Source organism: Mobula birostris, chromosome 11 (assembly GCF_030028105.1).
Source record: "Mobula birostris isolate sMobBir1 chromosome 11, sMobBir1.hap1, whole genome shotgun sequence".
Taxonomy (NCBI): domain Eukaryota; kingdom Metazoa; phylum Chordata; class Chondrichthyes; order Myliobatiformes; family Myliobatidae; genus Mobula; species Mobula birostris.
The window spans coordinates 15,976,656-15,998,390 of record NC_092380.1 but is presented as its reverse complement, the minus strand read 5'-3'; the positions used below and the strand labels follow the sequence as shown (position 1 = coordinate 15,998,390).

At 43.7% G+C, this 21,735-nt stretch overlaps 1 protein-coding gene across 6 annotated transcripts in view; it reads left to right on the top strand.

The window, feature by feature from the left end:
- The first annotated feature begins 3,247 nt into the window (after positions 1-3,247).
- Positions 3,248-21,735, top strand: part of LOC140204863 (TRIO and F-actin-binding protein-like) — a 301,234-nt gene continuing 282,746 nt past the window's right edge. For 2 of the 6 annotated variants that reach the window (XM_072271738.1, XM_072271737.1), the window contains exon 1: positions 3,253-3,519. In XM_072271738.1, the coding sequence (XP_072127839.1) occupies positions 3,367-3,519 (153 nt within the window). In that variant the 5' untranslated portion in view covers positions 3,253-3,366. Of the gene's footprint in view, positions 3,520-21,735 lie in introns of all 6 variants that reach the window. The other 4 variants (XM_072271741.1, XM_072271739.1, XM_072271740.1 and 1 more) reach the window with 4 other exon arrangements.

The following is a 21,735-nucleotide window of genomic DNA, read 5'->3' as shown; positions in this document are numbered from 1 at the left end:
TAAAAACAAAAAAATGCTGGCAATATTCAGCAGGCCAGACTGCATCTGTGGGAAGAGCAACAGTAAACATTTCAGATGAAAGACCCTTCGTCAGATCTGGGAAGGAGACAAAATCTTGATAAGCTGCAGGGAGGATTGGGGAGGGGAGATGTCTGACAGAGTAAAACCAGGGGTAAATATCCCCCCTTCCTCCCTCAGCATCCTTGCAAGTTTCTTTTCTCCTTCTCAATTTTGTTGACGTGCCTTCCACTTGAAATGTTAATTCTATTTCTCTTCCCACAGACATAGCCTGATTTGCTATTTCCAGAACTTAAAGTTTTAATTTTAACTTGCCATTCAATGTAGTGTAAAGAAATGATTTATAATAACTAATTTGTTGTCTAACATTGATTATAGAGAGCTGTTACAGTCTAGGGAGGCTAAATGTTGCATCAGTCCTTTAGGCTGGATTCAGAACATTCACAACTTTCAGGATCTTGATCATATTTTATATCCACTTCATTTGAATGCATCTTAAGGAGGTGCATTGGCAAAGATTGGATACAGAGGGCAGAAAGACAAAAAAGAGAACAAGGAGTTCCACGATTATGCTTTGAGAAATCCTTTGCCAAGTTTCTTGAATCTGGTGGAATGCTCATTCGGCAATTGAATATGGAGTTTAGCAACATTATCAGTTTCGCAGTTGGAAAAGGTCAAAACTTTTGGAATGCAATGGTAAGAAGGGTGAAAAGTGAACAAGACAAAGTGGAACACTAGAGCTGGAAATTGTCCAGTGTTAAATACATGGTGCACAATTGGAAATGTGTTTTCTGTGAGGGTCTGCTGCTGTTAGATGTGTTGTGTACAACAGATCTTTCAAGCTCAATGTGCCTTTCCTTGGTTTGCACGGCTAATGCTGGTTGGTTATGGGAACTGGGACATCATGGATTGGATCCTGGTATTTGGGAGATGGGTGGTGGTGTGCAAGGATGAACAGAGAGGTAAGGGGACCTACCTGCAGACTGTTCCAGAGACTCTTCCTTGATCACTTAACTCTGCCCTGCATTGTCATTAACAAGTGTTTCCTGAGTGGCATAATTGTACCTGTTTCAACCGCTTCCTCTGACAACTCATTTCATGTACTTTTCACTGTGTGTGAAAAGGCCCCTCTTAAATCTTTCCCGTCACACTAAATCTGTGCCCCCTAGTTTTGGATTCCCCTATCCTGGGGAAAAAGCCTGCTACCATACACCTTATCTATGCCTCTTAGAATTTTAAACATTTCTATAAGGTCACCCCTCATTCTACATTCCAACAAATAATGACGTAGCCTGGCTAATCTTTCCCTACAATTCAAGCCTTCTAGTCATGGCAACTTCCTCACGAGTTCTTTTCTGCACTGCTTTCCAGTTTAGCTGTGCCCTAGCCATAACAAAGTGACTAAAACTGTGGACAATAATAATAAAATGTACTGCCAGGTGCTTTGATGTGTGACGACTATCAACACCATTTACACTAATCTTAGTTCGTCCTCTACATTTCTCAACAACCCCCACACAGATTCTATTATTCATTTGCACTCTAAGGCCACACAGAACATGAGTTGAAAAGTCATGTTCTGTAGTGAAGCTGTAGCTTGCGGAATCCGTTCAGGCTCGGCCTGGTTCGGGAGCCTGATGGCTGCAGGGTAATAATTGTTACGAGCTGTCTGACCACGTGGCTTTTCTTCAGATGCTCAGCTTTCCTCCCACGTCCCCAAGTCGTACGAGTTGGCGAGTTAATTGGCCGCAGTGAATTGCCCCCAATATGTAGGTGAGAGGTAGAATCTGGTGGGCGGGAGAAGTACTGATGAAGTGGAATTAGTGAGGGTCGTTAACGGTGAGCACAAAAAGCGCGGGAGGGTTTGCTTCCTGTGAGTCAGAAATCTGATGAAAGGCCATTTCGTTGAAATTGTTAACTCTTGCTCCTCTGGTATAAGGAGCAGTCGAACAGTTCCAGTACACTGCGTAATGTAAATTCTGTAGCAGCATTTTGCCATTTAGGCGTTAGCGCTCGCGTCCTAGCAAAAGTGCAGAAAGTTATCTGACTTCATTGTGAGATCTTACTTTGCACAGATTGCCCGCTAGTTTTGCTCAACACGGTGATCTCACTGCGAAACTACTTCGGCCTGGGCTGTGAAAGGCGGGTCATAGAAATGACCCCGGGAATGAAAGGATTGAAGTAAGAGGAGCGTTTGATGCCTGTACTCTTTGGAGTTTAGAAGAATGAGGGGGGAAAGTCATTGAAACCAATCTAATATTGAAAGACCCAGAGTGGACGTGGAGAGGATGTTTCCTATAGTGGCGGGGTCTAGGACCAGAAAGCACAGCTTCGGAACAGAGATGAGAAGGAGTTTCTTTAGCCAGAAGTTGGTGAATCTGTGGAATTCATTGCCACAGACAACTGTGGGTGCCAAATCATTGGGCATATTTAAAGCGGAGGTTGATACATTCTTGATTAGTAAAGGCGTCAAAGGTTACGGGAAGGCCCGAGAATGGTGTTGAATAGGATAATAAATCAGCCATCAGTGAATGGTGGAACTGAATGGCGCAATTCTGCTCCTAGGTATTATGGTCTTGTAAATAATTATTTTGTCCTTTCCTACAAACTCCTATTCCATCGCTCGCCAGCAGATGTGCCCATTGAAGCGCACTTGGAGGCGGTTCCCTCCGTAATTGACAGCACAGCCCACCAATGAGCCTATGCTCCGAGTTTCGTACTCTCCAATTAGGGGCCGGCGTTGTCCGGCCCTGGTGATTGACAGCCGCTGATTGTCCCGCACCACCAGGTACGATGGGTTGTAACCGGGCAGCTGCGAGTTGATGTCAGATTGGAACTCCTAAAACCTGTCCAAAAAGCGCCGCGTGTAAGTTTATTCAATGTACTGGAAGTCTGTGAAGGAGGCAATCATTTGAGCGAACTTAATGAATGTTTGCTGAAGTAAATTTGGCAGCAAAATCCAATTTTGACCACGGACTTCGGCAAAGCGTCACTTTATAGACAATAAAATGTCTTTTAAAGAGCAGCATTTTAAAATACTGGGGAATTATTTTCGAGAGCTTGGAATATTGCTGCTTGTGAATTGTGCAGGCATGTTCTCGGGATGTGTGCTACATTGAGCTTGCTACTTGGATAACTACAGATTTGCTGCATTTCTTGACAAACAATTCCGAAATTGAGCCTCGGCTGCAAATATCTAATTGATATTTATGTAACTGGCGTCTTGTGGGGACGAAGGGAATTTGCTCTGGTCCCTGGTTGTAAGCATGAGGCGACAAATGACCAAGTCCGCAAGGAGGGTACAGCCATGCATTGTGTCTTTTTAAGGCAATTACAACTTTTAACTTGATGGCTCCGAGTGAGTTTTCGTGGATAATGTTTGTCGTTAACCCACGGGCCTGCTTGAAGTTCCAAGCAAATGTTTTTGACAGGAGCAGGTGCCAGAATTGTTTCAAAGCCTTTGATCTCCATCGAAAAGACTGCGGTCGCGATGACAACCAGGTGAAACACGAATCGAGCTTTAATAATTAATATTTTATTTTGTATATTAACGGAGAGCCCCTGCCATCAGCGCGCAGAGAGAGGGAGAGGTTGAAAAGGCACAGCTTGGCCTATTAAAAATACATGCTAAGTTGAGGAGTATTGATGATCAGAATTAAAATAGTTTACATGGGTGCATTTCCTGTACTTTCTGTTGGTCAAAGGGCTGCATGCCGAGAAGTCTGGTTAAGGTATGTACAGTTATGAGAGTAACACTCTCAAATTGCTGGAAGTTTCTCAGCAGGCCAGGCAGCATCTATGGAGAAGAGTAAACAGTGGACGTTTTGGGCCTAGACCCTTCCTCGGGACTGGGAGGGGGGGAGATGAGAAGTCAGAGTAAGAAGGTGGGGTGAGGGGAGGAAGAAGTATAAGGTGATAGGTGAAACTGGGAGATGGGGAGGGAGGGGTGAGGTAAAGAGCTGAGAAGTCCATTGGTGAAAGAGAGAAAGGGCTGGAGGAAGGGGAATCTGATGGCGGAAGATTATAGAAGAATGGGAAAGGGAGGGAGCTGCAGAGGGAGGTGGTGGGCAGGTAAGGAGATAAGGTGAAAGAGGGGAATAGTGAAGGAGGGGGTTGGGGCAATTACCAGAAGTTTGAGTAATCGATGTTCGTGCCATCAAGTTGAAGGTTCCCCAGGTGGAATATGCGGTGTGAGAGACATAGATAGGGTAGACAGAATCCTTTTCCCAGGGTAGAAATGTCAAACACTGGAGGCCATTGGGTTACGGTTAGAAGGGGAATGTTTATAGATGTGTGAGGGGAGAGTCCTACACAGAGGGTGGTGGGTATTTGGAAAGCCTTGCCAGGGGATATAGTAGAAACAATAGCAATGAATCAGAAAACACAAAATACTCTGCAGATGCTGGGGTCAAAGCAACACTCACAACACGCTGGAGGAACTCAGCAGGTCGGGCAGCATCCGTGGAAAAGATCGGTCAACGTTTCGGGCCGGACGAAGGGTTCTGGCCCGAAACGTCGACCGATCTTTTCCACGGATGCTGCCCGACCTGCTGAGTTCCTCCAGCGTGTCAATGAATCAGATTTCTGATTCAATTGTCTCTGAAAACAGAGTATTCAGTATAGATGATCAGGCAGGCAATGGAGGGACAGACCATGTGCCAGAGGATGGGATTTATATAATTTAGCATTGTGGTTGGCACAGATATGGTGCGCTGATTGGCCTCTTCCTGTGTTATGTTCTGCTGTTTCTATGTTTCTGAGATAGGCAGTATAATAAGAAATTTGTAACTTTGATACTGCCATGTGTGAAGGCTGGATTAATGCAAGGGATGAAACCATTCAGCTGGTGTTTATGTTCAGTACCGATTTCCCATTACTCCTATCCATCACAGTCCTTTCTCTCTCAAAATTGCACTTGACTGCACCTCCTTCACATCTACTCTACGTGGATTAATTGGAGAGGATGTTTCCGATGGTGGGAGAGTCTAGGACCAGAGGACCCAGCCTCAGAATAGAGGGGCGTCCTTTTAGAATGGAGATGAGGAGGGATTCCTTTAGCCAGAGAGTGGTGAATCTGTGGAATTCATTGCCACAGGCATTTGTGGAGGCCGAGTCTTTGGGTATAATTAAGGCAGAAGTTGATCGATTCTTGATTAGTCGGGGCATGAAGGAATACAGGGTGAGGGCAGGAGACTGGGGCTGAGAGGAAAAGTGGATCAGCCATGATGAATTGATGAAGCAGACTTGATGGACCAAATGGCCTAATTCTGCCCCCTTTTCTTATGGTCTAAACCACTCTCTGGGTAAATGAAATCCCTGCAAATCCTTTGGATGTATTGGTGACCTACTCACCTGTCCTCATTGTTTCCCGGTGGAAAGCATCCTTAATTTAGCCAGCCCTTTCGGGTCAAGGACACCTTGCTGCTTTTGCAGTTCTGAGGTGGGCGATGAGCACCCTCTGTGGGATCTGCAGACATGCCACAGGTGAGGCAGGAGGTGCTTAACTGCGCGTGTGGGTAGTTTGGGAGGTAATGCGCTTCTGTTGCCTTCTTCATGCTCTCATGGATACTGAATACTCTGTTTTGAGCAGTTATAGGCTATGAGTCAATGATGATGCTCGATTGCTTCCTGAGAAATTTCAATTGGTTCAGCATGGACTAGATGGGCCAAAGGGCCTGTTCCTGTGCTGTACTTTTCTATGACTCTAACCTCAAAGTCCTTTCCCTGTCTAGCTGGCGATAGAGCTCAGCATAATGTGCCTGTTTCAGGAGACTAATGTCGGGGATGCAGATGATGTGCCTCACCCTTGGATCCGGTTGTATGTGATTAAAAGGTCTGCTGGTGGTTCTTACTGACGAAGTTGTAGGAGTTGAAGAGGTGGCATTGGTGTTACCTCTCCAGTGCTTTGCGATACCTTCTGCAGGTAATCCACATCACTTCTGCTCAGTACCGGGCACCGGAGTCTTGAATGCTCTTTCCTCATACGGTCAGAGAAATTGTTACTGAATTTCATGAGGCCAAAGGTATGGAGAGTACTCCATGTTTTCTGGGGTTTTGTCACTCATTCGATATTGTTGGGAGTGATAGCATTATGTGGCACGGGCAGCTTGTTTGTGAACCTTCATTTACAGACATTTGATATAAATGCTATTCTTTCTTGTTCATCAGTCAACAAGTCAGCAAAGTCTAAGATGTTGTCCTCGAAGTGTACTCCTACGCAAGTGTCATCTGCTTATTGTAAAATTGTTGGCCAAATGTCAGTTCTAGTGTAAACTACAGAAAATGGATGGTTTCCCTTTCTTCCTACCCGTTTGCTGTACTTCACTGGGACGATTGTGAAGATGAGATTTATTGATACGCTTTTTATGAATTAGCTTTGAACTTCCATGAGAACTACTTTCACTGTGTTTTCCCTACCAGACTCCAAACAGTTCTTAGCATTCCCTTTCTGGAGAAAGGATACCATGTACAATTTTTAGCATCTTTAATCTGTTTATTAAGAAGATATAAAATTCCTTTCACAAACAAGAAACAATCTGCAGATGCTGGAAATCCAAGCAACATACACAAAATGCTGGAGGAACTCAGCAGGCCAGGCAGCTTCTATGGAAAAGAGTACAGTCGATGTTTTGGGCCAGAGCCCTCTTTTTGTCATGTATTTGCTGATAATTTAAAGCTGAATCTTTCTTTAAATCGGGGGCTCCCAACCTTCTTTTTATACCATGGACCAATACCATTAAACAAGGGGTCCGTGGACCCCATGTTGGGAACCCCTAGTTTAAATAGTTTAGAATGTTACCCTGTTGAAAATGGTTTGCTGATGTAAGGTCTCAACCCAAAACTTTGACTGTCCCTGTACCTCCTGCAGTTTGTTTTTCTTTTGCTTCAGATTACATCTGTACCCTTTTGTGTCTGCTCTCTGAAATGTTACCCATTGTGCCATGAGACAACTGTATGACAAAAGGTGCATGTCGAGTATTTTTCCTATGTCTTCTGAATAAAGTATTGTGTTATATAATAATGGGTGGAAATTGGTATGTGGTGGGAATGAGAACGAAACCAGTGTAACACACTGAACTTGGGTCTTTGACAATAGGTTTCAAGTCTGGCCCACACTGATCAGAGGCACTCTCCTGATTTATAAAGGATATGAATGAAGTAAACGATGCAAGTTGTGATGGGCTCCCATCAGACATGGCTATTTGGGGTGCCACGATAGCATAGTGGTTAGCATGACACTTCACAGCACAGGTCATCTGGGTTCAATTCCTGCCGCTGACTGTAAGGAGTTTGTACGTTCTCCCCGTGACCTCATGGGTTTCCTCCCACAATCTAAAGACATAACAGTGTGTCGGCCAAATGATCACTGAAAATTATCCTGTGACCAAGCTAGGATTAAATCGGGGGGATTGCTGGGCGTCATGGCTTGAAGGGCCAGAAGGGCCTATTCTGTGCTGTATCTCAATAAAATAAAATTAAATTAAAAAATATAAATTGAGAGAAATGCTGAATGGCTTACAGAGAAAATTAAGAACCTTGTGGCATGGTGCAAAGACAATAACCTATCCCTCAACATCAGCAAGACGAAGGAATTGCTTGTTGGCTTCAGAAGGAGTAGCAGACCACACGACCCAATTTACATCGGTGGTGCGCAAGTGGAACAGGTCAAAAGCTTTAGGTTCCTTGGGGTCAATATCACAAATAACCTCACTTGGTCCAACCAAGCAGAGTCCACTGCCAGGAAGGCCCACCAGCGCCTTTACTTCCTGAGAAAGCTAAAGAAATTTGGCTTGTCCCCTAAAACCCTCACTTAATTTTTATAGATGTACCGTAGAAAGCATTCTTCTAGGGTGCATCACAACCTGGTATGGAAGTCGTCCTGTCCAAGACCGGAAGAAGCTGCAGAAGATCATGAACACAGCGCAGCACATCATATAAACCAATCTTCCGTCCTTGGACTCACTTTACACCGCACGCTGTCGGAGCAGTGCTGCCAGGATAATCAAGGACACGACCCACCCAGCCAACACACTTTTCATCCCTCTTCCCTCCGGGAGAAGGCTCAGGAGCTTGAAGACTCGTACGGCCAGATTTGGGAACAACGTCTTTCCAACTGTGATAAGACTGCTGAATGGATCCTGACCCAGATCTGGACCGTACCCTCCAAATATCCTGACCTGCCTCTCGGTTTTTTTGCACTACCTTACTTTCCATTCTTCTATTTTCTATTTATGATTTATAATTTAAATTTTTAATATTTACTAATTTTTACTATTTTTAATATTAATATTTGTAATCAAGGGAGAGGAAAGCACAGAATCAAATATTGCTGTGATGATTGTACGTTCTAGTACCAATTGTTTGGCGACAATAAAGTATAAAGTAAGAGAAATGGGACTTAAGAAACTTTTCAGCAAGGGGCCTGCACAAACACCGTGTGTTAGCTGGCTTCCCTCTGTTGTATAGTCCTGTGATTCAATGAAATGGATATAGGGCAGTTCTGCATGGTAACAATGGATTAAGTCTCATGTCAGGAGATTTTCCTTTAGGTTGCGGGATATTGTTTGAGGCTATAGAGCAGGGGACCCCCGACCGCTCGGTTAATGGTAGGAGTTCATGGCATAAAAAAGACTGGAAACCCCAGCAGAGCATTGCTAATGTACATCCAACTATTTTTTGGAATTTAGCTTACTCCAAGAAATGGTACTGTAGAGGGAAGGAAGTAAATGACTCACTTATTTAAATATACAGTCATTTGTGGTGCACAAGCACACGTATGGGCACAAAGGCACACACACGCATAAACATTTGCACGCACGTTGCTGGAGGACCTCAGCAGGTCAGGCAGCATCCGTGGAGGGGAATAAAGGGTGTGGACTGTTTATTCCCCTCCATGGGTGCTGCCTCGCTTGCTGAGTTCTTCCAGCATTTTGTATGCGATGCCCAAAATTTTGGAGGTTTTTGATTAGAACTGAGGGTATGATTGTATTGAACACTGAGCTGTAGTCAATGAACAGCAGCCTGATGTAAGTATAACTATTGTACAGGTGATCAAAGGTCGAGTGGAGAGTCAGTGAGATTACATTCGCTGTAGACCTATTGTGGTGATAGGCAAATTGAAGTGGGTCCAGCTCCTTGCTGAGGCAGGAGTTGATTCTAGCCACGACCAACCTCTCAAAGCACTTGATCGTAATAGATGTGAGTGCGACTGGGTGATAGTTACTGAGGCAGCTCACCCCTGCTGTTCTTGGTCACTGGTATGGTTGTCGCCCTTTTGAAGCAGGTGGGAACCTCCAAGTGCAACAGTGAGGGATTGGAGATGTCCTTGAACACTCCTGCCAGGTTTTCAGAGCCTTTCCAGCTACACCATCATGGCATGACGCCTTGCAAAAGTTCACCTTCTTGAAAGATGTACTGGCGTCGGCCCCCCCCCCCCCCCCGCCGAGACGTAGATCACAGGGTCACTGGATGCTGCAAGGATTCTCAGAGATGTAGTTTTATTCTCTCTCTCAAAGTGAGCACAAAAGATGTTGAGCTCATCTGGGAGTGAAGCAGCTCTGCCATTCATGATGGTAGATTTCACTTTGTCGGAAGTAATGGCCTGCAAATCCTGACATGCATCTGATTCCATCTCTTACCTCAATCGGAGTGTTCTTTTTGTTCGTACGATGGCCTTCCATAGGTCGTACCTGGACTTCTTGGATAGTTCTGGATCAGCAGACTGAGAATCTCCTGGTTCATCCACTGCTTTTGCTCTGGGTATGTCTGGTATGTTCTCGAAGGCACACACTCATCCACACAGGTCTTGGTGCTGGTGACAACTGTGGCGTATTCATCAGACCCGAAAGTGAATCTCAGACTATTGACGAACTGCTCTATGAGCAGATGGTTTAACCATATAACAATTACAGCACGGAAACAGGCCATCTCGGCCCTTCTAGTCTGTGCCAAACTCTTACCCTATCCTATTCCCGCCGACCTGCACTCAGCCCATAACCCTCCATTCCTTTCCTGTCCATATAGCTGTCCAATTTAACTTTAAACGATAACATAGAACCTGCTTCAACCACTTCTGCTGGAAGCTCGTTCCACACAGCTACCACTCTCTGAGTAAAGAAGTTCCCCCTCATGTTACCCCTAAACTTTTGTCCTCTAATTCTCAACCCATGCCCTCTTGTTTGAATCTTCCCCACTCTCAATGGAAAAAGTCTAACCACGTCAACTCTATCAATCCCCCTCATAATTTTAAACACCTCTATCAAGTCTCCCCTCAACCTTCTACACTCCAAAGAATAAAGACCCAACTTGTTCAACCTTTCTCTGTAACTTAGGAGATGAAACCCAGGCAACATTTTAGTAAACCTCCTCTGTACTCTCTCAATTTTATTGACATCCTTCCTATAATTCGGTGACCAGAACTGTACACAATATTCCAGATTTGGCCTTACCAATGCCTTATACAAATTCAACATTACATCCCAACTCCTATACTCAATGCTCTGATTAATAAAGGCCAGCTAGTTTACGCTTGCAAGCATTCAGAGGCCAAATTCCAAGCTGTTGTCAGCTCATTCACTGAAGCATGCAAGAGAATGGGTCGTGCCCCTATCAGTGTGACGGAAGTCCTCTGCTAACTTGCTTTCACTGTACAATACTGCCCTCTGACAGCAGAAGTCTATGATGAAATTCTGGAGCTCATGCTCCACTGCTTTGTAATCTTGGGAGCCACCAATTAACAAAGTAGGTACTGATGAAGAGTATCGGCCGGAAATGTCAGCTGCTTATTCCTGTCCATAGATGCTGTCTGGCCTGCTGAGCCCCTCCAGCACATTGTGTGTATTGCTGCAGATTTCCAGCATCTGCAGTATTTCTTGTGTCTATGTTTTGATGAAATTTGCTATCACTTTCAGTGCACCAGGGCAACCTTTGGTTAATTGAGGGAAAAGTCAAGGACTGAAACCTGGTGCAGAGCACAGTCTGTTTAGCCGCAGTGATTCCTGTCTTTCCGTACTGCCTGTAAAATCCTCCGAATCCACTGAAGATGGATTTTCAATGTTCATGGATGGATGGATGTCATTTCTTCAGCAGGCCAATATCACCAAAACCGGGTTTGTTGGGCAGGCCACATCGCTTTCATGCTTGCCACCAGACTCCATTAAAGTTCCATTATATAGCTGGAGATTACCAGGCAGACAGAGGACGTTGTCCACAATCCCCTAGAAGAAAAAAAGGGAATGCAACATCTGCACTGACACTAAGGAACTTCTGGCCTGTGGTCATCCAAAGAAGGAGCTTTCAACTTGGAGCCATGTGTCAAGAGCGGGCAGAAGCCTTGTGTACATATCTCAAGGAGTGCACCACCTTCGAAGCTACAAACTTGTCCAACCTGTCTTGACACCTCCTCTTCCCTCTGGCGCCCTGTAACTCCCACAATGGGATCATCATTTGTCTCAGAGCTCACAGAATCTAAAGGGAAGGAGGTTCTCCTCCATTCCAAGGTACTGCCCCTTGTGAAAACAATAAAATTTCAGTACAAAAGCTGCATTGAGGCAAAGGGTTTGAGGAGTCAACTGCCCCTCGTGCATTGGTATTGGATTATTATTAACTTGTGTACTAAGGACCACAACCTTGTCATGTTCTGGAGGCTTGCATGCCTCAATGACCCTGAGAAATATGGTGGCTGGAGTCAGGACTTTGTGCTTTGGCTCTTTGTAGACTCAGCCATGCCAATCAGGTCAAAGGGTGGATGACAGAGGAAGAGTGGTCCATCAGTCCTCCAGGTTTAGGGGTTCAGGTCAAGGCTAACAAACCTGACTGAAACAAAATTGTTATGGATACAGCAATGGAGAATCCTTCTACATCTGCGTGGTCAAGGACAGACAGATGGAGGACCTTCATTGTTGCCCTAAATGCCAGCAGGTGTAATGGACAACTCATATGTACTAAGATGCTGTGAATAATTAGTTTTGCATGCCATCCATAAAGGTCATTTCAAAGCGTAACCACTTTGAGGTAGTAAAGTTGAAGTTGAGTTCATTGTCCTATACGCAAGTACATGCAGGTGCAATGAAAAGCTTACTTGCAGCAGCCTCCCAGGCAGAAAGCGTCATATAAGCAACATTCACAAGAAAAAGTGTGCATTAACCATAAATTATTCACAATTTTTACAAGAATGACACAATCTAGGTATGAGGAATGAAGTATACTTTAGTGCAAAGTGATCAAAGTAGTCATCATGTTGCTAAGCTGTAGTGATTAGGGTTTGCTGGTTGGTTTATGAACTGAATGGTTGATGGGAAGTAGCTGTTCAAGAACCTGGAGGTATGGGACTTTAGGCTTCTGTACCTCTTGCCTGATGGTAGCTGCGAGAAAATGGCATAATCTGGATAGTGGAGAGCTTTGATGATAGATCTTTTGTAGACTCAGTGGTTTCTGAAGTACAAAACAAAAACAGTGACAATGCTGAACAGTGTTACAGCTATAGTTCTTAGAAGTTAGATTGAAAATAGTAGAACAATTGTAATGTATGTAATGAATAGATCTACACAAACTGCTGGAGGAACTCAGCAGGCCAGGCAGCATCTATGGAAAAGAGTCTTGCTGAAGGGTCTCAGCCCAAAACATTGACTATACTCTTTTCCATAGATGCTGCCTGGCCTGCTGAGTTCTTCCAGCAGTTTGTCTGTGTTGTATCTGCAGATTTTCTCTTGTTTGTAATGAATAGACCTGCTGGGAGCCATCTGCTCATCAGTATAAAGGGGAAGTCATGGCTGGGTTAAGGATTTGAGGAAGAAATTATGGTGCGGACACTGGTAGGCCTTAATGGTCTGTGCAAACTGGTGACCATCGGATCTCCATGTCTTAATGTCTTTACTCGCAGTGCTATGTGCTGGTCAGGGCAGGAATAGAATGATAGTACAGGTGAATGAGTGGTTAAGGTCAGGGCAGGAATAGAATGATAGTACAGGTAAATGAGTGGTTAAGGAAGTGGTGCAGGGGGCAGGGTTTCAGATTTCTGGATCATTGGGATCTCTTCTGGCAAAGGTATGACCTGTACCAAAAGGAAATTTTACACCTGAACCCAGGAGGGACCGATAACCTTGTGAGCAGGTTCGCTTGAGTTGTTCGGGAGGGTTTAAACTCAGTTGGCAGGGGGATGGGAAGCAGTTTGATGGGCCAGTTGGTATACAAGTCAATGCAGTGTGTAGTGAGACCGTGAGGATGGACAGGCAGCTGATAGGGCAAAATTGCCGTCAGTGAGATGAGGTGAAGTGTAACATGGAGGTACAATCGAAAAGAGTGATGAATACAGGTCTGAACGTGTTATATTTAAATGTACACAGTGTACGGAATAAGGTAGATGAGTTTGTGGCGCAGTTAGAGATTGGAAGGTATGATGTTTTGGACATCTCTGAGACATGGCTGAAAGAAGATCATAGTTGTGAGATTAACATCCAAGGATACACATTGCAATGAAAGAACAGGTAGTTAGAGGGAGTGTGGTGGCTCTGTTGGTAAAAAATGAAATCAAATCCTTACAAAGAGGTGACAAAGGATAGGAAGATATAGCATCCTTGTGGGTAAAGTTAAAAAGGTTCTGCAAGGGTAAAAATAAACCTTGATGGAAGTTATGTACAGGCTCCTGAACTGTAGCCAGGATGTCCGATATAAGCTTCAATGGGAAATAGAAAAGGCATGTAATAAGGGCAACGTTATAGTTTTACGAAAGGGATTTCAATTATACAAATCGGTGAGGAAAATCAGGTTGGTGCTGGATTCCAAGAGAGAGAATTTGTTGAATGCCTACTAGATGAGTTTTTAGAACAGTTTATGGTTGAGTTCACTCAGGGCAAGGCAATTCTGGATTGGGTGTTGTGTAATGAACCAAATTTGAATAGGGAGCCGAAGGTAAAAGGAACCCTTGCGAGACAGTGATCATAATATGTTAGATTTCACCTGGCAGTTTAAGAGGGAGAAGATAAAGTTAGATTATCAGTGTTACAGTGGAGCAAAGTGAATTACAGAAGCCTGAGAGAGGGGAGCTGGCCAAAGTTGATTGGAAGGGAATACTAGCAGGGATGACAGAAAAACAGCATTGGCTCGAGTTTCTGGGGGCATTTCGGAAGTCGCAGAATAGATACATCCCAAAGATGAAGGAGAATTGAATTTAAAGGGTGGATGATGCAACTGTGGTGACAAGGGAAGTCAAAAACAGCTTAAAAGCAAAAGAGAGGGCATATATTAGAGCAAAAAAAAGTGGGAAGTTAGAGGATTGGGAAGGTTTTTAAAAACCAACAGATGGCAAAATATGAAATATGAAAGTAGGCCAGTCAAAATATTAGAGGATACTAAAAGTTTTTTCAGATATGTAGAGAGTAAAATAAAGGCAAGAGTGGATATTGGACCACTAGAGAAGTAGTAATGTGGGACAAAGAAATGGTGGATGAGCTTAAGTATTTTGCATCAGTCTTCACTGTGGAAGACACTAGCAGAATGCAAGAAAAATTTGAGAGTGTCAGGGGGCAGAAATGAGTGTAGTTGCCTGACTTCAGTGATTGGGAAGACGTTGGAGTCCATTATTAAGGATGAGGTTTTGGGGTACTTGGAGACACATGATAAAGTAGACCGAAGTCAGCATAGTTTCCTTAAGGGGAAATCTTGCCTGACAAATCTGTTGGAATTCTTTGGGGAAATAACGGGCAGGATAGACAAAGTAGAGTCAGTGGATGTTGCTTACTTGGATTTTTTAGGAGGCCTTTGATGAGGTGCCGCACATGAAGCTGCTTAACAAGATGAGAGCCCGTGGATTTACAGAAATAATGTGAGCATGGATAGAAGATTGGCTGATTGGCAGGAGAAAAAGAGTCAGAATAAAGGGGGCTGCTGGTGACAAGGGGTGTTCTGCAGGGGTTGCTATTGGGACTGCCTCTTTTAAAGTTACATGTGAATAATTTGGATGACAGAATTGATAGCTTTATGGCCAGGTTTGCAGATGATACAAAGGTAGGTGGAGGGGCAGGTAGTGTTGAGGACGCAGTGAGTCTGTAGCAGTTGAACAGATTGGGAGAATGGGCAAAGAGGTAGCAGATGGAATATACTGTAGGGAAGTGATGGTCATATACTTTGGTAGAAGAAATAAAGGCGTAGACTATTTTCTAAATGGGCAGAAACCTCAAAGATCAGAGGTGCAAAGAGAATTGGGAGTCGCTGTGTAGAATTCCTTAAAGGTTAGCTTGCAGGTTGAATCAATAGTAAGGAAAACAAATGCAATGTTAGCATTGATTTCAAGAGGACTAGAACATAGGATGTGAGGCTGAGGCTTTGTGACGCATTAGATGGCACTTGGACTTTTGTGAGTAGTTTTGGGCCCCTTCCGGAGGAAGAGGTGTGCTGCCAGTGGAGACGGTCCAGAGGTTGTTCAGGTGAATGATTCCAGCAATGAAAGGGTTAATGTATGAGGAGCGTTTGATGGCCTTGCTGGAGTTTAAAAGAAAGGCAGGTGGGGGAACCTCATTGAAACCTGTTGAATATTGAAACACCTAGATCAGAGTGGATGTGGAGAGGATGTTTCCTATAGTGGGGTGAGACTAGGATTAGGGGCACAGCCTGAGAAGAGAGGGATGTCCATTTAGAACAGAGAAGAGAACGGTGCTCCCGATGTGGCCTCTTTGACAATGGTGAGACCCGCCATAGATTGGGGGCCTGCTTTGCTGAGTAGCTTCGCTCCATCCGCGACAAGTAGGATTTCCCGGTGGCCGACCATTTTAATTCCAATCCCCACTCCCATTTTGGCATGTCGGGCCATGGGCTCCTCCACCTCCATGGTGAGGCCACTCTCAGGCTGGAGGAGCATTGCTTCATTTTCCATTGGGGTAGCCTCTGTTCTGATGGCATGAACGTCGATTTCTCTAACTTCCGGCAAATTTTCCCCTGCTCCTTCCCTCTTCTTCCTTTCCCCACTGTGGCGCCCCTCTTATCTCTTCTCTGTTCCTCACCTGCCTATTACCTCCCCCTGGTGCCACTCTTCCTTCCCTTTCTCCCATGGCCAACTCTCCTCTCCAATCAGATTCCTTCTTAATTGGTCCTTTACCTATTCCACCAATCACCTCCCAGCTTCTTATTCCCCCCTCCCCTACCTATAGGCTTCACCTATCACCTTAATGCTTGTACTCCTATCCCTTCCTTCACTGTCTTATTCTGTCTTCCTCCCCCTTCCTTTCCAGTTCAGATGCAGGGTCTGAGCCAAAAGCGTCAACTGCTTATTCATTGCCATAGGTGCTGCCTGACCTGCTGAGTTCCTCCAGCATTTTGTATGTGTTAATCTGGATTTCCTGCAGAATCTTTTGTGTTTGTCATAGGTTATAGAGAGTTATTTCTAAAAATACTTGTGCTTGCCACTCATTACATATTAAACATCCAACTGACTGGTATGCAGCTGGGAGAGTGAGTGAGCAGCTCCACAGATTCATGCCAATCGAAGGAACAAGCAAATTATAAAGGCAGATTCAGGGGAAAATTTCCTGGTGGGAGCTGGCTTATTGTGCCTGAATATGTGCCAATTCAGGTTTAAGATTTTTATGTAAAAGGTCCTTAATGCTAATTACTTTTGCAGAGTATTTGGCTAGGGAATTGAAATATTGGAAAGCAAGGAGTTGTGTGTGTGTGTGTGCTGGAATTCAAGATTCAACAGAAATCACATTACAACAGATTAACAATGTAACTATTGGCCTAAATCTTGCTAGAAAAGCGATGTGCTGTGATGCATGCTGTTATTAATGCACAGTTTTGCCAGCAAATTTAGGGGATTAAGTGATTACGTTGTCAGTCTTCAGAATTTGCAGACTGATTAACTCCATTTACTTTCCATAAACAGGATCTCACCCTTTAACCTCGTTTTTTTTCAAACTTGCTGTATTTGCATAATAATTCCCCATCAACTTGACACAAAGTTGGGACTTGCATTTAACATCATAAGTACCCCTTTTAATCCTGTGATAATGAATGCTCTACCGGTCAAATGCAGAAGGGGAAAAGAATTAATCGGTGGAGTATTTTTTTTCATATTTCAGATTATTTTAAAACTTTTCAAACATAGCAACTTTTATTTATTTAGAGATACAGCTCGGTGACACAACCTTCTGGCCCGATGAACCTGCACCGCCCATGTGACCAATTGTATGTCTTTGGAATGAAACTGGAGCACCCGGAGGAAACCCACGCGGTCACGGGGAGAACTTGCAAACTCCTTACAGACAGCGGCAGGAATTGTACCTGGCACTGTAATAACATCACGCCAGCCGCTACACTACCCTTTACAGTACAGGAAGATGGACTTGAGTTCATGATGGCCCCAGGTCGAGCAGTCGGCTAAGTCCTGTAGCCTCGCAAATTAATTTTCCTCCAGGGCTCCGTCCAGTTCTTGTTTCTACAACATTCACAGGTGGTGAATCCCAGAACGTGTCAGCCCTCGGCATGTTTTTTTAAAAACCCTTGAGCGGGCAGGAGAGATTTAGTTTAATTTCGCGTTGTGTTTGGCCCAGACAAGGTGGGTCGAAAGGCCTGTTCCTGTTTTGTGAGTCTTCTGCTCATCCCTTTGATCTGTGTTCTCCTGGTCCCCAAACCTTCTAATGGAGACGGCTCCTGTTTATCTGGTCAAAACATGCCATTTCTCTGTCCGTTCTGCCAGCCTGTCGTATACTCAGTGGCCACTTTATTAAGCACCTCCTGCACCTAATAAAGTAGCCACTGAGTTCATGCTTGTGGTCCTCTGCTGCTGTAGCTCATCCGCTTAAAGGGTCGACGTGTTGTGTGTTTAGAGATGCTCTTCTGCACACCACTGTTGTTACACCTGGTTATTCAACTTATTGTTGCCTTCCTGTCAGCTTGAAGCAGTCTGGCCATTCTCCTCTACCCTCTCTCATTAACAAAGCGTTTTCACTCGCAGAACTACCACTCACTAGATAGTTTTACTCTTGCAGCATTTTCTGTAAGCTAGAGACTCTCGGTGTGTGAAAATCCCAGGAGATCAGCAGTTTCTGAGATACTCAAATCACCCCGTCTGGCACCAACAAGCATTCCACTGTCAAGGTCACTTAGATTACATTTCTTCCCCATTCTGATGTTTGGTCTGAACAACAACTGAACCTCTTGACCATGTCTGCAAGCTTTTGTGCATTGGGTTGCTACCACACGATTGGCTGATTAGATATTTGGATTAATGAGCAGGTGTAGCTAATAAAGTGGCCACTAAGTGTATGTCCTCTCACAGTCTATTGCTTTCCTCTGCACCATTTATCACATCGCTGAGTATTGTGTTGACTGTAGCTTTGTCCCTTTGTATACCCACATCGATCATTAAAGTTTCAGGCCCAGTTACTTCCCTCTTAAGAGTCCCAGTGCCCAACATCCTCCTGTCTAGAAAACAACCGTTTACTAGCCTTTCTGCTTTCTGAGTTTGAACTAATCTTTTATTTGTGCTTTCACTAGTTCCTTTATTTCATTGTCCTCAGTTTTGCTCAGTAACCTTTTTACACGGAACTTCACAAAATGCCTTGTGAAAATCCACAGTGAAACTCTGCACCCCCTTTGACCTTCTCTTGTCAGCAAAATTGAGTTAGATATGATTCGATTTTAACAGGTCTGTACTAGCTTTCTGACCATCTATTGTTATTACTTTTAAAACCTATTCCCCTAATGCAATTATGTTGACTGGCTTACAGTTACACAGCATACTTTTTCAAAAAGTTACTGCGTTTGTCATTGTCCAGTCTTCTGGTGTCTCTTCTATTTTGGGAGAAGTTTTTGTCAAAATTCTTGTACAGCATTTATTCCCCTTTTCCTCCACCTCCCTCTTTACCACTTTTTGCAGCATCAACTTTACCATCACCAAACCTATTGGCAGCATCCACTTCTCTGATAAAGTATTCAGCCATGCTTTATATGGATACTCAAGCTTCTGATTTCTAATTGGCCGAAGTTCTCCTGTTGCTACTTGCTTTCTGTATGGATTTGCTTTGTATTTCAATCATACGTGCCTTTGTTTGGATCAGCTTTATCCTGCTAGTCCCCCTCTCCTTGCATTAAAATTAGCTCCTCTCCCATTACATCAGGTTCAAAATCAGGTTTATTCTCACTGACGTATGTGGGGAAATTTATTGTTCTGTGGCAGCAGAAAGGAGAAAGATATATAACAAATACTGTGAAGTTATAACAGGAAATTATACGTATTAATTTGGTGCAGAAGAGGAATAGTCATTTAGTGTTTGTGGGTTCATGGACCACTCTGATAGTGGAGGGGAAAAAGCTGTTCATAAAGAATGGTGGAAGAGAAAAAATGCTGTGTGTCTTCAGGCTCCCGTACCTCCTCACTGGTGATAATAATGGGAAGGGGGCAAGTCCAGGATGGTTTGGGACCTCGATGATGGATGCTGCCCAACTCCACAGCAGAAAGAGATAGAGGAGCAACTACCAGGAAACTCAGTGCTGACGTTGACTGACTGTAGTTGCTCTGATACTGAGTGGTGTAATCTTCGACTAAAGGAAAGAATATTTAAAATATGTCCATACTCATCCTCCTTGATGAGTATGTTTTTGTTCTGGGGAGTGGGGTGAGGGCTGCAGAAGGACTTAGACAGATTAGGAGAATGGTCAAGGAAGTGACAGGTGGAATATAGTGTAGGGAAGTGTATAGTCATGTACTTGGGTAGACATAGGCTATTTTCTAAATGGGGAGAAAATTCAGAAATCAGAGGTGCAAAGGGACTTGGGAGTCCTTGTGCAGGATAACTTGCAGGTTGAGTCAGTGGCGAAGAAGGCAAATGCAACGTTAGCATTCATTTTGAGAGGAATAAAATATAAAAGCAAGGATGTAATACCGAGGGTTTATGAGGCATTGGTCAGACCACACTTGGAGTATTGGGAACAGTCTGGGGCCCTTTATCTAAGAAAGGATGTGCTGGCATTGGAGAGAGTCCAGAGGAGGTTCACAGGAATAATTCTGGGAATGAAAGAGCTACTGTACGAGAAACATTTGATGTCTCTGGGACTGTACTTGCTGGAGCTTAGAAGAGTGAAGGGGATCTCAATGAAACCCACAAACACTATATCACTATTTCTCTTTTGAATTATTTATTTATCCATTATTATACTGTAACGTAATATTTTTAATGTCTTTAACTGTACTGTTCATAGAATCTTGAGGGATATAAAGCACAGAAGCAGGCCCTTCGGCCCATTTGCACTAAACCTACGTTAATCCCTTTAATTTTTTTCTCCTCACAGTCCCCATAGATCCTATGATAGACCTTCAGCTGGGGAGGGCTCACCGACTTGCATGTCCTTTGAATTTGGGAGGAAACCAGAGCTCCTGGAGAGAACCCGGGTGTTCACAGTGAGAATGTACAAACTTCACACAGACAGCACCTGAAGTCAGGACTAAACCAACTCTCTCTGGCGCTGTGAAGCAGCAGCTTTTCTCGCTGCATCACAGTGCTGCCCTCTCCCTGTGTTCTTGAATACGTCCGTACCCAGCAAAACCAGCATCAAATAGTGAGTAAAAATTAAAGCAGTCAGTAAATTCTCTGTGAACTTCCTGCCTCTAATCCAAAGATAACTCCTCTGTGTAATTCCTTATTAAATACATATAATTTAAAGCAGAGAATATGGCAAATTGAACTGAATGATTCAGTTTATAATTATGCACAAGCTTCCTTTAACTTGCTTATCAGCAGAACTTATTAATTTTTCCCTTTTCCCTGCTGACTTTAATAATGACCAATTTATATTCATCCCGCTTAATCTTCATCAGTCCTGTTCAGTAATTTCATAATGTTAAAGACCTTTGTGCTTGAGGTACCATTGTATGTTCTCAATAACATAGATGGCTATTCCCATTTCCTCGGCCGAAGTATAACCCAGGGACAGGATTAGAAGAGTGAAAGTTGGTTAGTGATCACCAGCAGTTTGACAGGTAGCATGCAGATTTGAGCTGCCTGCCCTCTTCTCCTTGCCACCACCACTCTCCCACCACAATCCAATCATGAAAATTTGTCGTGTTCAAAGTAAATGTGACTATCAAAGTACATGTATATCACCATATGCAACCTTGAGATTCATTTTCTTGTGGGCATACTCAATAAATCCATAGAATAATAATCATAACAGGTTCAATGAAAGACTGCACCAACTTGGGTGTTCAATCAGAGTGATGATGGATGCTAATTTCCTGTAACAGTGTTTCATGTAGATATGCTCATTGGTGGGGAAGGGTTAACCGGTGATGGATTGGGACATATCCACTGCTTTTTGTAGGATTTTTCCATTCAAAGGCATTGGTGTTTCCATACCAGGCTGTGAAGCAGCCGGTCTATATACTCTCTACCACACACCTATAGAAGTTTGTCAAAGTTTTAGATCTCATACCAAAGTGGTAAACTTCTAAGAAAGTAGAGGCGCTGCCATACCTTCTTTGTAATTGCACTTACGTGATGTGCCCAGGACAGATCTACGAAATAATAACACCAAGGAGTTTAAAGTTGCTGAATGTAAAGAAAACTGTTATTTGGAAAAGTAAGTTTTACTATGCTATTCAGCTTGTCTGAGCGAATGCAGGTCTTGTCCTCTTTTAATATCTATAGGCCCTACATAATATGGGTTTAGTTTTACTTGACCTAGTTTAAGAGTTTTGGGTCCATAATATTTATTTATAATTTTTAAAGG